Source organism: Dipodomys ordii, unplaced genomic scaffold (assembly GCF_000151885.1).
Source record: "Dipodomys ordii isolate 6190 unplaced genomic scaffold, Dord_2.0 Scaffold120, whole genome shotgun sequence".
NCBI classification, from domain to species: Eukaryota; Metazoa; Chordata; class Mammalia; order Rodentia; family Heteromyidae; genus Dipodomys; species Dipodomys ordii.
Window position 1 is genome coordinate 887,294 of NW_012267336.1, and position 14,275 is coordinate 901,568.

The following is a 14,275-nucleotide window of genomic DNA, read 5'->3' on the forward strand; positions in this document are numbered from 1 at the left end:
TGGCAGAGAAGAAGAGAGGCCCCACGGAGAGGCCCACTACACTTCTTCCTGCCCTTGGGTTCTGGCCACCTGTGTAGGTGATCATACATCAGGAGAAGCATTAGCTGAGATGTACTCTTGTAGGAGTTTACTGCTGACACTTATGACATTTCCTGCCCCAAATCTGGGAGAATCACAAGCCTCTGTCCATGAGGTCAGTAAAATTACCAAAGATCCTGCCATGCAGCCAGCCTCCACCTTTGTGAAATTAGCCCCCTGGTCCTGCAAGGGCCATAATGAATAAGGAATACCTTGGCCCACCTTGCTTCGAGAGAGCCCCATGTACCACCCATGCATAATCCCTGTAAGGAAATATGCTCAATGTTCTTAGAATTGAAGAAGACCAATTTTTACCTTTTAAACAGTCAACCAAAAATTAATGGCATTACATCTCCTAAGGAAGCGGCAACTGGAGAGTATACTTGCAAATTGGGAATGAAACTCCTAAGTACAAATTGCCTGGAAAGCATGTATTTCCACTAGCGCTCTGAAAGTTATGCTGGAAACCAATGGGGCCTGGCACTGAACTCCAGAGAGGAGGGCTAAGAGTGGGGCCGCATGACTCCAAGGATCCCAGAGAATGCCATTAGATGGTAAGTGATTTTAAAAAGGTTAATGCCAGCACTACAGTGCCTACATTTGCCTTAAATGTTTGGAAGACAGTAGGACAGCAGGAATATATTTTGCGTGTGTATGCCAGTCCTGAACTCAGGGCCTGGGTGTTATCCCTAAGCTACTATGTGTTCAAGGCTAGGATTTTAGCATGTGATCCATGGCACCACTTCTGGCTTTTTCTGGCAGTTTATTAGGGATAAGTCTCACGGACTTTCCTGCCTGGGCTGGCCTCAAACCATGATCCTCATATCCTCAGCCTACTGAGTAGATAGGATTACAGGCGTGCGCCACTGGTACCTGGCTGACAGCAGGAATAGTTTATATAAATAGCAAAGACATGAGAACAGCTCCGTGTGTGAAAGCATGGAATTCACAAATGATCTTTCAGTTTCCAACAGTGCCATTGGTTTTCACTGGAAAGCAAGATTCCACAAAATGCAAAGGAACTCCTATACCACAAAGAAAATTCTTCTCTTTTTTCATCCTTCAGCTTTTTAAAACAATCTTTTCAATGAAAGGGAAATGGGGGAGGGGGCAGGAGAACAATAGGTGGGCAATCATTTGTTTGTTAAGAACTAAGACGAGGCTAAAACACAAATATGATAGAAAAGTAAGACTCACGGTTGGAGGATCCACCAACATCGCAATCAGATTCAGGTTTTCCGTGAATGGAATCTTCCGGGATCTCAACTCCAACTCCCATTGCTCTTTCAGCAAATAGTTCCTAAATATCTGATTGAAAGGCCCAAGGTAGGAGAGGAAGCCAGTGCAGAGCAGCACATCACCCACCAGTCTGTTGGGGAAGAACACCAGAGTCCGTCACCTCATGCGTCTCAAGCTTTTCCCCTGAGTAGCTGGGAAGATCACAGTGTGGTTTGGTCCTGTGAGACCCATCTTCACTGCTGCCAAGCACTCAGAGACCTGCATGAGAACCTCCAAATCTAAAGAGGTCAAAGGAGCAGGCCAAGGAACAAGAAACTTCCCTCCTGAAGCCACAGGTACAGAGCTAGGCTCCGATGAAACACATACCACAACCAGAGTGCCACTCAACTAGCTTTTCTTCCCTTTTTTCTTTTTCAGCCAGCCCAGGCCGGCTCAGAATTTCAATCTTCAGATCTCAGCCTCCTGAAGTGCTAGGATTACCAATGTGAGCCACTGATGCCTAGCTCCTATTCTTCTCTCTCTCTCTCTCACCCTCTCTCTCTCTCTCTGTCTCTCTCTCTCTCTCTGTCTTGATGTCTCCCTCTCTGTCTCTCTCTTACTCTCTTTTTTTTGGTTGGTTGTGGGGCTTGAACTCTGGGCCTGAGCTCTTCAGTTCAAGGCGAGCGCTCTACTGCTTGAGCCACGGTACTACTGCTGATTTTCTAGTGGTTTATTGGAGATAAGAGTCTCATGGAGTTTCCTGCCTGGGCTGGCTTTGAACCGTGATCCTCAGAGCTCAGCCTCCTGAGTAGCTAGGATTACAAGCGTGAGCCACCAGCACCTGGCTCCTATTTCTTTTTTATTTCCTTCCTTTAAATTTTCCAAGAATTTCTATTAGATATCAGCACCAAACAAAACCTTTGAATCTAGAACCGTGGATCCACACTTTCAAGATCACTGCAATCAAGAGTCAAGAACTGAATGAGGATCTAGACCGCCCAGACAAATACCACCACTACCAGATGGGCCTCACCTGCAAGCCCACACTGCCCAGTCACCACTGTGGTAAAAAAAAGCTTCACCACTCTCCTCCCCTGTCTCCTGGATGCATGTTTCCAGCTGTTCATACTTTTTTAAGTGATGGGATTCCAAGATGAAAGACAAGGGGAAAAGTACTTGTCCATGGACAAAGAGGTAGATTTGGAGCAATCGGCGAAAGAAGAGGGGGAATATAAACAAAGTCCGAAACCCATACCGATTAATCTGAGCTTTGAACTCTTTACTTTGCTGGGTCCACCGGACTTTCTCTCCGCTCAGCCCATCGATGAGGGCAGAGGCAGCCTGCATCTTCTTCCGGCACATGTCTGCGTCATTGAGCAGATCCTGCATATGTAAAGAAAAAACATTGCAGAGAACCTGCTCAAGTGCTTGATGGAATGTCTACAAAGCACACATAATGCCACATGGAGAACACTACAGACATCACATATTAGGTTCTGATCATTCAGTCAAGAAAAGCAAATTTTGTAGGAGAGAACTCAAGTCATGTACACAAACCACATCATGTGGTTCCCCAAGCATTTGAAGAACCTGTTTGTGGTTTGTTTTTGTGCTGGGGAGACTGGAACATAGGGCTTGGGCGCTGTCTGTTAGGATGATGAAAAACACAAAAAGAACTTGAGAACCAACAACTCAAACTAAGAAGACACGGCCGGTGAATAAGGACATTCTGGTGAGCACTTTCACCATGAATATTGGCCTAATATTCCCAATACAATACATCCTCAGGTTGCATCATTTAGTATGTTTAATCTCACCATTTTCTCATTCATTGCTGCATCAAATTTCGCTTGTACTTTATCCAGCTCGGCTTGCTTCTCGTCCAGCAGTGCCTGGGCTTTCCCTAGCTCAGCATTAGCCACGGCTAAGCGGCCTTCCTGCTTGGCCAGGTTCGCCTGAAACACAGGAGCAGGTGGTGTGCAAAGAACAGTTAACAGTTCTATGAAGCATGTGTGATTTAAATTGGCAAATGATGGCAGAAAGGACTCGATTTTTGCAGTGGCTTGTGCATTCACACTGTGGGAAGAGAAGGTCTTAGGAGTATTTCAAATTTTTTCCCTTTTATTAATGTTCAATATGAAAAAAATAGAAAAATATAGCAATGGCTAGGAAGCAGAGAAATTACCACCCTTGATTTTTCTAAGACATTATTTGCAAATGTAGGCAGGTGGTATTTTGAGGAAGGGGAGGTGTTGGTGTTGTTTAATGTAGCCTGAATCATTTTTCCACATCCTCAAACATTTTGAAGAACTTCAGTGATATGGAAGCATGCACGAGGCGAATACCTCATAACTTAGCCTCTTCACTGCTCTTATGCATGTCTGCCTCTCCCTCCATTTGTAATTCATGTAATATGGCAGTAAATTCTATTGGATATTTAAACATTTTGCATTGTTCCTTTTGTAAGGATTCTCTGAAATGAAATTACTGCAGCCGCAGCATTTCATCTTTTTCTCTGTTTAGTTATTAGCTTACGTTAGTTACACAGAAGAGAAGGATTTCACTGTTACCTATCTAGGTATGTTTACAATGTATCCAATCAATCTTGTCCCCTCTAATATTCTTCTTTGCCCCATCATCTCCCCTTCCCAAAACAATTTTCAGTATGTTTTCTTGTTCTATTTACATAGTTACAAACAATCTATTTTGACCTTTTTTTCTGAGTCTTATAACACCATAATTTTCTGTGTCTTGTACAATTAAAATAATGAACCAGTAATCTAGGCCTGGAGCTCTTTTGGGTACAGCTTCTGCAATAACTGTCTTCTTTTCTTTCTCAATGTTTGACTTACTTTAGTTCAGCTCTTTTTTTTTTTTCCTGAAGAAAACTTTCCATTCACTAAGATTACCAGATGAATTTACATGTAATTTTAGAAACCTTGGTTCTTTAATTATTGAAACCCACACATCTATGATTATATGGGTTTCTCTTTCTCTGCTCATTTATTTTTGTATATTTTCTTCTTGATTAGATTTTCCAGGAGCGTAGCTCTTGACTATTTATCTTTGCCAAGCACCAGTTCTTAGATTTGCTCATTAATTCTACTGCTTTTCTCCCCTCTCGATTTTAATGTTACTTTTATTAGCTCTGTTGTGTTTTCTTTACACGTAGTATGTATGTGTGTTTGTGAGTATGTACTTTAACTCTTCAGTAGAAAGTCTAGTTTCTCTGATGCACTTAAAGGCTAAGCATGAACCATTTCAGCTATATTTCAACACTTTTACCCCCCCGTAATTCCCTATATAGAAGTAACTGGTACTTTTTAAAAAATATATAAATTTTCTAATTTTATTGCATGTGACCCCAGGAATTACTGCCTTGGGGAATTTACTCAAGGACTTCATGAATACAATTCATTTTTGTCAGTGAGATATAATTTAGTATTATTTGCTTATATTGAAGAAAGTGCAATGTAGTTCATCAACTGAAAAAGACCAGTGTGTGATTCTGAGTATGGTGACTCATGCTTGTAATCTCAGCTACTCGGAGAGGGAGATCGGAAGAATTGTGGTTCTAGACCAGCCCAAGCAAAAAAAGTATCAAGACCTCCCCCCACCTCAATTTATAAGGATGGGGGTGGTGGCATGTAACTGGCACCCCAGCTACTCGTGAAGTTTGAATAGGAGGACTGCATTCCAGGTCAGCCTGGGCACACACAACCACAATATCCTGCTTGAAAATATCTAAAAACTAAAAGGGCTAGGGGTATGGTTCAAGTGATAAAGCACCTGCCTAGCAAGTCTGAAGCCCTGAGTTCAAACACCAGCACTGCCAAAACAAAAATCCTGTGTGAAATTTCTATATGGCTATTAATTTACACCCCTCCCAGAACTGGCAGAACAATTCTGATGCAAATGAAAATGTAGGACACTCTTTCTTAAAATATTCTTTTGTTTTGTTTTGCTTTTGGGGTCCGGTCGTGGGGCCTGAACTCTGGGCCTGGGCGCTGTCCCTCAGCTCTTCAGCTCAAGGCTAGCACTCTACCACTTGAGCCACAGCGCCACTTCCGGCTTTTTTCTTTTTGTTTATGTGGTGCTGAGGAATTGAACCCAGGGCCTCATGCATGCAAGGCAAGCGCTCTACCACTGAGCCACCTTCCCAGCCCCTCTTAAAATATTCTTAAGAAGAGCAGTACACTAGCTCAGGCTCTTCCACACATGCATCCTGTGTGCACACTTCCAAGGATGGCCCTCTGACCACCAGCTCTGTGGAAGACAGACTGTGTGTGTCACCAACAATTTCAAGTTATGAAATTGTTTTTGTTCATTTCCACTTAAGGTGCTCATGTGTTATGTAATCATAACCAGATACTATTTTCTTTCTTTCACAGAGCTTTGTTTTTTTAATGTGCTGGTTTCAGGATTTGAACTCAGGACCTTATGCTCATCTGGCTTTCTTGCTCACTGCTGGAGCTCTACTATTTGAACCATGCCTCTGGTCCAGCATGTCTGTGATGAATTGGAGATGAAATTTTGTGGTATTTTCTTCCCCAGGCTGGCTTCTGCTAATAGCAGAAGAGTGACGGTTAACTTTATGAAACATGATTTCCTGGGAGAAGGAAGATTTACCTTCAGAGGCAACACTTCCCTGTTGATGCCATAAAATATCACCATAGCAAGTGTCCAAGACAGCAGACCAGCCACGTTTCCACAGACTTTTTTGGCACTTTCAAAGGTGTAATCCTCCATATTGAAATAGGGCTGCAACAACTCAACTGTCTCTTCGTTGATTGTGTCCTTTGGGAACTGCTGAAGGCTCCACAGGAATCCTGTCGCACTCATCAGCTGGAAAACAGTATCACAGCCTCTCAGGCCTGGGGGAGAAGAGATATTTTCCTCCTGCACCAGTGTAGACTCCTAAATAGACTTTTTCTTTTCCAAAGAAGTAACAAGTCAATTTGCTCTAAGAATGCCACCTACCACTACTGGCAATACTCAACCTAGATGTGTATGTTGCAAATTTGTCTCCCAGTTTCCATGGCAAAAGAAGAAGAAGAAAAGTATCATTTTCCAATCCACTAAGTGTGTCTATGTACCACTGGCCACGCAGGCCATACCACTGGCCACGCAGGCCTTCTTTTACAGATGGGGCAGGGCTGCCCCTGAGACTACAGAACCAAGCCAAGCCATTGGTTCTGGACAGATCTCATCAAAACAATTAGCTTCAAGTCTGCCCCTACATGGTGTGTGTGTGTGTGTGTGTGTGTGTGTGTGTGCGTGTGTGTGGTTTTGTGTGTGTGTGTGTGTGTGTGTGTACAGATCTCAATTAGGGGCTTAAACTCAGAGACTTGCACCTTCACTTGACTCTTTTTGCTCAAGGCTAGTGTGCTCTACTGCTTAAGCCACATGCACTCTCAGTATTTTGCTGGCTAGTTGGAGATAAGAGTCTCTCAGATTTCTCTGCCAGAGCTGACTTTGAACAAAGATCATCAGATCCTAGCCTTCTGAGTAACTAGGATTACAGGCATGAGCCACCAGTGCCCAGATTAAACTTCTCTTATACATTGATTATCTCGAGTATTCTGTTACAGCAATGGAACACTGAGTAATACATGTAGTTTACGATCAACTCTTCCATACACACCAGTCAGTCACTGTCAGCTGGCCTATAGGTAGTGTCCTCACCTGGGGGCCACATGCCCCACTAAGACTTCACAAAGATAAAGTGTGCTTGCCTTTAATGATTCCCCCCAGGATGGCTTGCAGCACGGTTTCTCTGGATCCATAGTAACAGGGTCGATTTTCTTTTGAAACAGTAACAATACACAGTCCATGATCCTCATAATAAGATGCGGGGGTTTTGCCAGCTTCCTGACCGTGGCAATATCATTTGGTTTGATAGTCTGTAATTTGGGAACAGGAATCAACATTTGTGTGGAGTGGTGTTGTCACCTATGTGGAGAACTAATCAATTAAGACCAAAACCTTTAAAACATATTTAATCACCAGTTCCTGCCATTATCTCCTGAAAGGTTTGAATTCCAAGATTTTCACATAAGGCATCTCTCGTTCTTTACAGATTTGCAGTTGATTTCTTGTTTGCTTTAAATTCCCTTTTCCCTGCTGCCCCAATTAATTGACTTAAAATACATCACTACCATTCGTTGCCAGCACCCCAGACATGTGTTAATGAGTCTTATTGATGTGTAACATTCAATAACCTGCATCTTCAAAGCAAAGAATCCACAGCCATGTGGATGTGGAGGAGGTGACAAAGCCCTGGATCTCAGAAATCTCACTTGCAGTCTTCACTTAGAAGGCTGTCTTGTGTAGGGAAGACAGTTGGGATTAAAAGGAAATAAGAGAAGTTATTATAAAAATATAGCTCATAAAAATGTTTTTTGAGAGCTCAGTGAACTAGTTTGGGGTTCAAACATTGCCTGATCCTAATATTCAAGCCAGGAAAGACTGGGAGACTGTATAACTAGTCAATTATCCCAAGATTCTCTTGGTTCAATGATGACATTGTTTTCTGTCTCTGCCTCTGTCTCTCTCTCTCATTAGCTTACATTTTGGTTATACAGGGAGGAGTGGGAAGAGAAGGGACAGGGAGACAAGAAAGGAAGGAAGGAGGAGGATTGGGCATGTGGCTCAAGTGGAGGAGTGTTTGCCTAGCAAATTTGGAGGCTCTAAGTTCAAATCTCAATATTAGCAGGAAAAAAAACAAAAACAAAAACAAAGAATGTCTCCAGTGTGCTTTCTTGGGTTTGTTTTTTTAGAAGTAAAGAAAGGAAAGGAAGGAGTCATCATGGCTGTGGATAACTAGCTTGGAACTGTATCACAAGACAGGTGGAGTAGTGATATTTGGAGAGGACACTGTGGGGACCCATGAGGTTCTGTAACTGTCACCTGATTCATTCGTGCTGTGGTTTAGGTGATCGTTCACCAGGGTTATTCCCCTGCAAGGGTGATTTTTGGGGATAAAAATAGATAAGCAGAAGTGACAACTTTAAACAAGTGTAACTTCAAAACCCTGAACCAATCCTGGCAAGATTTCAAATCGTAGTAAGGATTGGGTTCGCTTCTCTTGATTGCAAGACTCCAGTTGTGTGGCATGCAACATGGCGCCTGCTCGGCCCTGTGCTGGGAGGTTAACCACGCGCTGCTCACTCACATTCAGGGCGGCCTCTGCTTCTTCCAGGGCAGGTTTTGCCGCCTCCAGTTTTGACTCTGCTTTGACTTTCTCAGAATCAATTTCGTCCACGATCTTCTGGGCTTTGTCTTTCACCTCCTGCACTTCATTTTTCACTTTGGCTGAAGCCTGAGCACTTATCGTGACTTCCGCCAACACCTGCTCAAGAGAAAACAGATGGAAGCAAAGAGGAAAAGATAGCCATAGATGAGGGAATCTTCATTCAACAGACTATAAAAACATGTGAATAAGAGCAAATGTACGGCTGCCGTCAGTCAGAGGGCCGCTCATTCACCCCAGCAGCTGCCTAAGGGCCAAGCTTAAGTCTCCACTTTTAACTGACTCTTGGTGGTGCTGAAAGCCTGAAGCAGTGGCTGGAACAGCATGTGTACATCTACCCTTCTACCAGGGGGGTGCGGATGGTCTTTCATTGCTTTAATTTTTACCAGTTTTTCCCGCTACCCTTCTCTCTCTTCAACAAAAATTTGATGAGATTTGGGCCATCCTAGAAAACTGGGCCATAAAGAATCTTAAAGACTAAAAGTAGGTCACAGTCAAAGCAGATAGTCATAGACAGACGAGAGAGGGACAAAGACAGAGAGAGGGAGAAACAGAGAGAGAGAACAAATCTGTAGGTCTATACCCTATGTGTGTATGTTTGTATGTATATATACATATATACATAATACATATTATATATACATTATATATACATATATACATATACATATATATACAAGTCCTGGGGCTTGAGGGACTGGGTGCTGTCCCTGAGCTTTTTTGCTCAAGGCTAGTGTTCTACCACTTCCAGTTTTCTGGTGGTTAATTGGCTATAAGAGTCTCGCGGACTCTCTTGCCCAGGCTGGTTTTGAACCATGATTCTCAGATTTCAGCCTCCTGAGTATCTGAGCTACCAGCATCTGGCTTTAGATTATATTTTTTAATGGCACTTAAAAATAATACTTTTTAATATGAAAAATGTGCCTTATCATTAGTGACAGAATCAATGCAAATGCAAACTCACTTCATCTGCTTTCACAGAAGCCACGGCTAACTCCTTCTCCTTGACGGCAAGGTCCTGGGAGAGTTTAGCAACTGACTCACTCGCTTCCATGAGCTTATCGAGACCTTGACAAACACACAGACATACTCTTGCTGAGCCATGCGTATTCCCTCCCTCAAATATTTACTCAGTACTTACTATTTATATGGCACTGTATATGTAATATAACAAGCACACGATAATTAATTATGAACAAAAGCTTTTAAAAAATACACCTATCTTAGGAACAAAAACTCTGGCCTCGTTTCTAAGACTTTCAACAAGGGAAAGAAAACAGCTCTGACTAAAGAATATCATCTACTTGACACCCTCACCTGGTACCACAAAATAATAATAATTTTAAAAAATAATGATAATAATCAGAGAAGATTATTTAGCTACATTTAAGGGAAAGTCACCATGTCCTATCCAATAAGATTAGTTTGGCCCGGGAAATCTGCTTGGCTGGCTTAAGCTCACTTTGGCTCTGTTCATATTTCATACCAATCATTTCTGCCTCTGTAGCATACCATAGTTGAGGTAGTAAAAGAACTAGAATCCACCTTAACATTTCTGGTATAAATAAACCTGAAGGTAAGTGCTAAAAGTTACATGACTGACCCTGTAACTTTCAGGACTGTGAATCAGAGTGACTTCTTCACACTGCAAACAGATAGTGGTGTGAGGGAAATAAATGTCTCTAGGGGCAGGGAAGTACTCATTGTTTCTTTTCCAATCTGCTGTTGCAAACACCCCCACCATGATTGATTTCAAGCTTCCAAGAGACCCTTGGGAGCATAACACTGTCTATCTCCACAGTATAAACAAAACAGAAATCAATTTCCTCAAAACATTAAATAGTAGTAAAATAGTTTTTAAAAAGAGTGATGAGTTTTGAGTATTATTAAATATTCTTAATTTTAATGGGATTTACTTAAAGATAATTATATATGACTTGATTGTGTTTAAAAATCAGATTGTAAAATTGCTGAAATTTGCCAGTCAGCTCTCATGACCAGAGTGAGTCGGCTTCACCATATCCTGGATTCTAAAACATCCTGCAGAAAAGCAGTGAGTAGTGATGTTATCAGAGAAACCACACAAGTTTCTTCACAGAACTCATAGCCGGCCCCATACTTTCTGGACAAGCAATCGGTTCCACTGAACGCTTTCCTCCTTATGCTATACCAAGGCAGATGCTCACTCAGAAAGTCCATACTCGGGTAAACTACCTTTCCTTTGCATTTTTGTTTGCATTTGCTTTGCTTTTTTCCTGTATGTGAGAGATCTGAGGCCTCAACATGGCAGAATTGATATGCATCAAGTCAAATCACATCAAAACCAAAGACTGAAAGTGTAGTAGTCGTTTCTCAATTCTGCCTTCTCCCTGTTGGCAAGTGGCAGCTTGGGGCCTGTGGGGCTGCTTGCCACATGAACAGCAGAGCCGAGAGACCCAGGAGCAGAGGGTGAGGAAAGAACACAGGCCCCTTCTGTTTATACCGTCTCTGCCCAGTTTCTTGACAGCTCACAAGATTTTTAAAGGGCATTCTTTAAACATCTCTGCTATTTAGAGTTGAGTTAGTATTTTACTTTAAAATATTCAATAAAATGATGTTGCTATCAGATGCATCCTAAAAAAATTAAAAGGCCAAGATTCCATTTCCTCTTACCAATATTCATGCGGTCAGCTTGTTCATTGATATATTTCACCTTCTCGGTGTAAATGTTTTTATAGCCATTTATAAACGAAAGGTAAGATTTGGGAGTCACATGCGCTCGTCGGCGGTACCTGAAAGAGAATGTAGAAATGGCCACCTCTGTCATCCTGGTGTTCATCCATCCAAAGTCCCTTCCTATCCTCATCCACTGAGAAGTTGGAGTGGTCCCCTTGAAGGGAAAGAGCAATGTCTCTCGCGGTCTGACCCAGAGGGGCCTTACACTTGACCTTGTCCCCTACTGTGAGTGACTATTTCCATATCAGGAAACCCCAAGAGAAGAATGTGAGTCCTGGCCCCTCCCAGAACTTGTAAAGATCCAATAAAACAGGGCATGTGGATAAACTTGGACAATTTTGTCGTTCTGCATAAATATTAGACAATTTTTTTAATGAACTTGTGTTATTATCTGCTTTCACTGAACTGCTATTTGTTATAGATCCCATTTGCTGCTAGATCCTGGGTGGGTAAGCTAACAAAGCAAAACCCAATCTTCTCCCCTGATTTGCTGAATTAGCTTTGAAATCCAGACAATGAGACACATTTGGTTCAAGTGTTCAAGTTGTTATGGCTTTATCACAGTAATTATATTCAACAACGGAGATAAATAAAAGGAAAGGATTCTACTGAGAAGAAACTCAAGTCACAGAAGTACTTTCTGCCTACTATGTGTAGTAATTGTTGACCTTTGGCATTCACAGTTAATAGAAGCAGAAGGAAGTTAAGTCAACTAGGAAGAAAATCTTCCTAACAGTGAGAAGTAATATACACCAACTCTCAGGAAAATAAGAGAGAGTATCTAGAATTATTTTAAAAAAAGAATTCTTTTAGTATGGTTCTAAGTAAAGAGAAAGGTCTAAGTTCAGCTTAGACTTCACATAAACTTTTGTGTATGTGTGCTGGTCCTGGGCTTTAACTCAGGGCCTAGGCACTGTCCCTGAGCTTTTTGCTCAAGACTAACTCTCTACCACTTAAGCCACACCTCCACTTCCATATGTTTTTTGGTTTTGTTTTTGTTTTTTGGTGGCTAATTGGAGATTGGAGTCTCACAGACCTTCCTTCCTGGCTTTGAATGGCGATCCTCAGATTTTTCCTAAGTAGCGAGGATTACAGGCCTAAGCTACCAGCTTCTGGCCTAACTAAACTTTCCAAGGTAGGGTTATCCCTTGAAAATGAATTGAAGAATTATCTAGGCCTTAGGCAGAAGGGTAGGCATAGCTTTTACAAGAGGTTCTGAAGCCTGTTAGCCCCTAAAGAGGAGTTCGCTCCTCTGGAGGCACTAATGAATCCATTTTCATCTACATCTGTCAGTCTTACTCAGTGACTTCAGCTTTGGCAGTACTGAGGTTTGAAAGCAGGGCTTTATCCCTGCTAGACAGGTGCTCTACTATTAAGCCATACTAGTCCTTCTTTGCACTCGTTTATTTTTGAAATAGGCTCTTACTTCCCACTGATTCACCTATTTTAAGCTTCCCATCATAGATGGGATGATCAGAGTACACATGCTCAGCTTTTGGTTAAGAATGTGGTCTTGCCTGTATGTTTGGACTGACCTCAAACTAGGATCCTCCCAATTTTATCCTCCCCAGTAGCTTGGATTACAGGCCTGAGCCACTGCATTTTTGAAGTGAAAGCCCTGTATTTTTGGAGTGTTGGCAGCAGCTTTCACAGAATGAACACACCAACACTGCTCTTCATGAGCAGTTTTCCTACAGTCACTCAAGATTTCTGTTTCATAATTATTTGGCATAAAAACATTGGTAAGACTAAGTTATGCAAATACAAAACCTAAATGTTCCCTTAACATAAGGCAATAAAGAAAGTTAAAAACACTGGACTTCTTTAATCAAAATAAATAATGCATCAGAATAAGAAACTAATTTTGAACAGTTTATAATGCATTAGTTAAGTCATTTTCAAAACAAAATTAAGGGAGTGGAAGAGGGAGATGCATTAAGCATCTGTTACTTGCAGGCCTGGAGGATGAAGAGGTATTTAAGTGTGGACACCACTTAATTTTTAAATCTCATTTATTTGCCATCTTTTCAATATATAATCACTAGCAAATCAATGCAAGACAAATCGAAATGCAGCTGGGCTTGCAGCTCAGCCAATAAGAAGAGCCTTTTACTGGATATTACATTTTAATTTCTCTTTGGAGGGAACTTGGTGGCTCCAGCAGCTCAGGGCTTATATATGTATGATCACGTACCTTTGGAAATAATTTTCACAGCTCTCAGAAACCAAGTCATGAAAGAGGCCCATTGTTTCTACAACTTGCTTTTTAGTTTCAAGAGAGCAGACGATATTATATTCCAGCAGGAAGTAGGAGGACACGGCCACCAGAGCCTCCTTCGGCCAGCGGCTGAACCAGTCCATTGTACAACCCGATATCAAGCCAGGGAATTTCAGAGAACGAGCTCGAAACTTCTCACCAACCTATTAACAGCAAAGTCAAAAAGCATTAGAAATCAAAAGGACCCATCAGCTAGAGAGGCTGGCTACATAATCATTTGCGTGCGTGCATGTGTGTGTGTGTCTGTATATCTGTGCATGCGCGCGTGTGTGTGTGTGTGTGTGTGTGTGTGTGTGTGTGTGTGTGTGTATCTGCTCCAATACTGGAAACTGAATTCAGGGCCTGGGCATTCCCTTTCCTTTTCATTTGAGGCTAGTGCTCTACCACATGAGACACAGCTCAGCTCCATGTGTTTGCGCACATGTGTGTACGTGATATTAACTAAAAAACTGCAAATAAGAGTTTCATGTGCTTTCCTGTCTGGGTTGGCTTCTGAGTAGCTAGGATTACAGGTATGAGCCACTGGCACCCAGCCATACAATAATTTCTAATTTATGTCCTGATAGCATGGATATTTTGTTACCACACTGATATCAAGATTTTGGACAGTGGAGATGGAAGGTAGAAGTATTCATTAATATTTTTTTGGGGGGGTCCAGTCATGGGGCCTGAACTCTGGGCCTGGGTGCTGTCCCTCAGCTCTTCAGCTCAAGGCTAGTGCTCTACCACTTGAG

General features: G+C 42.0%; 1 protein-coding gene across 1 annotated transcript in view; it reads right to left on the reverse strand.

Moving 5' to 3' along the window:
* Dnah8 (dynein, axonemal, heavy chain 8) overlaps positions 1-14,275 on the reverse strand; it is a 199,122-nt gene that overhangs the window by 75,420 nt on the left and 109,427 nt on the right. Inside the window, exons 63-71 of the mRNA XM_013029569.1 lie at positions 13,458-13,684; positions 11,201-11,319; positions 9,513-9,616; positions 8,471-8,647; positions 7,032-7,199; positions 5,926-6,141; positions 3,114-3,251; positions 2,552-2,679; positions 1,276-1,447 (exon numbers count right to left, since the gene is read on the reverse strand). Of these exons, the coding sequence (XP_012885023.1) occupies positions 1,276-1,447; positions 2,552-2,679; positions 3,114-3,251; positions 5,926-6,141; positions 7,032-7,199; positions 8,471-8,647; positions 9,513-9,616; positions 11,201-11,319; positions 13,458-13,684 (1,449 nt within the window). The remainder of the gene's footprint in view (positions 1-1,275; positions 1,448-2,551; positions 2,680-3,113; positions 3,252-5,925; positions 6,142-7,031; positions 7,200-8,470; positions 8,648-9,512; positions 9,617-11,200; positions 11,320-13,457; positions 13,685-14,275) is intronic.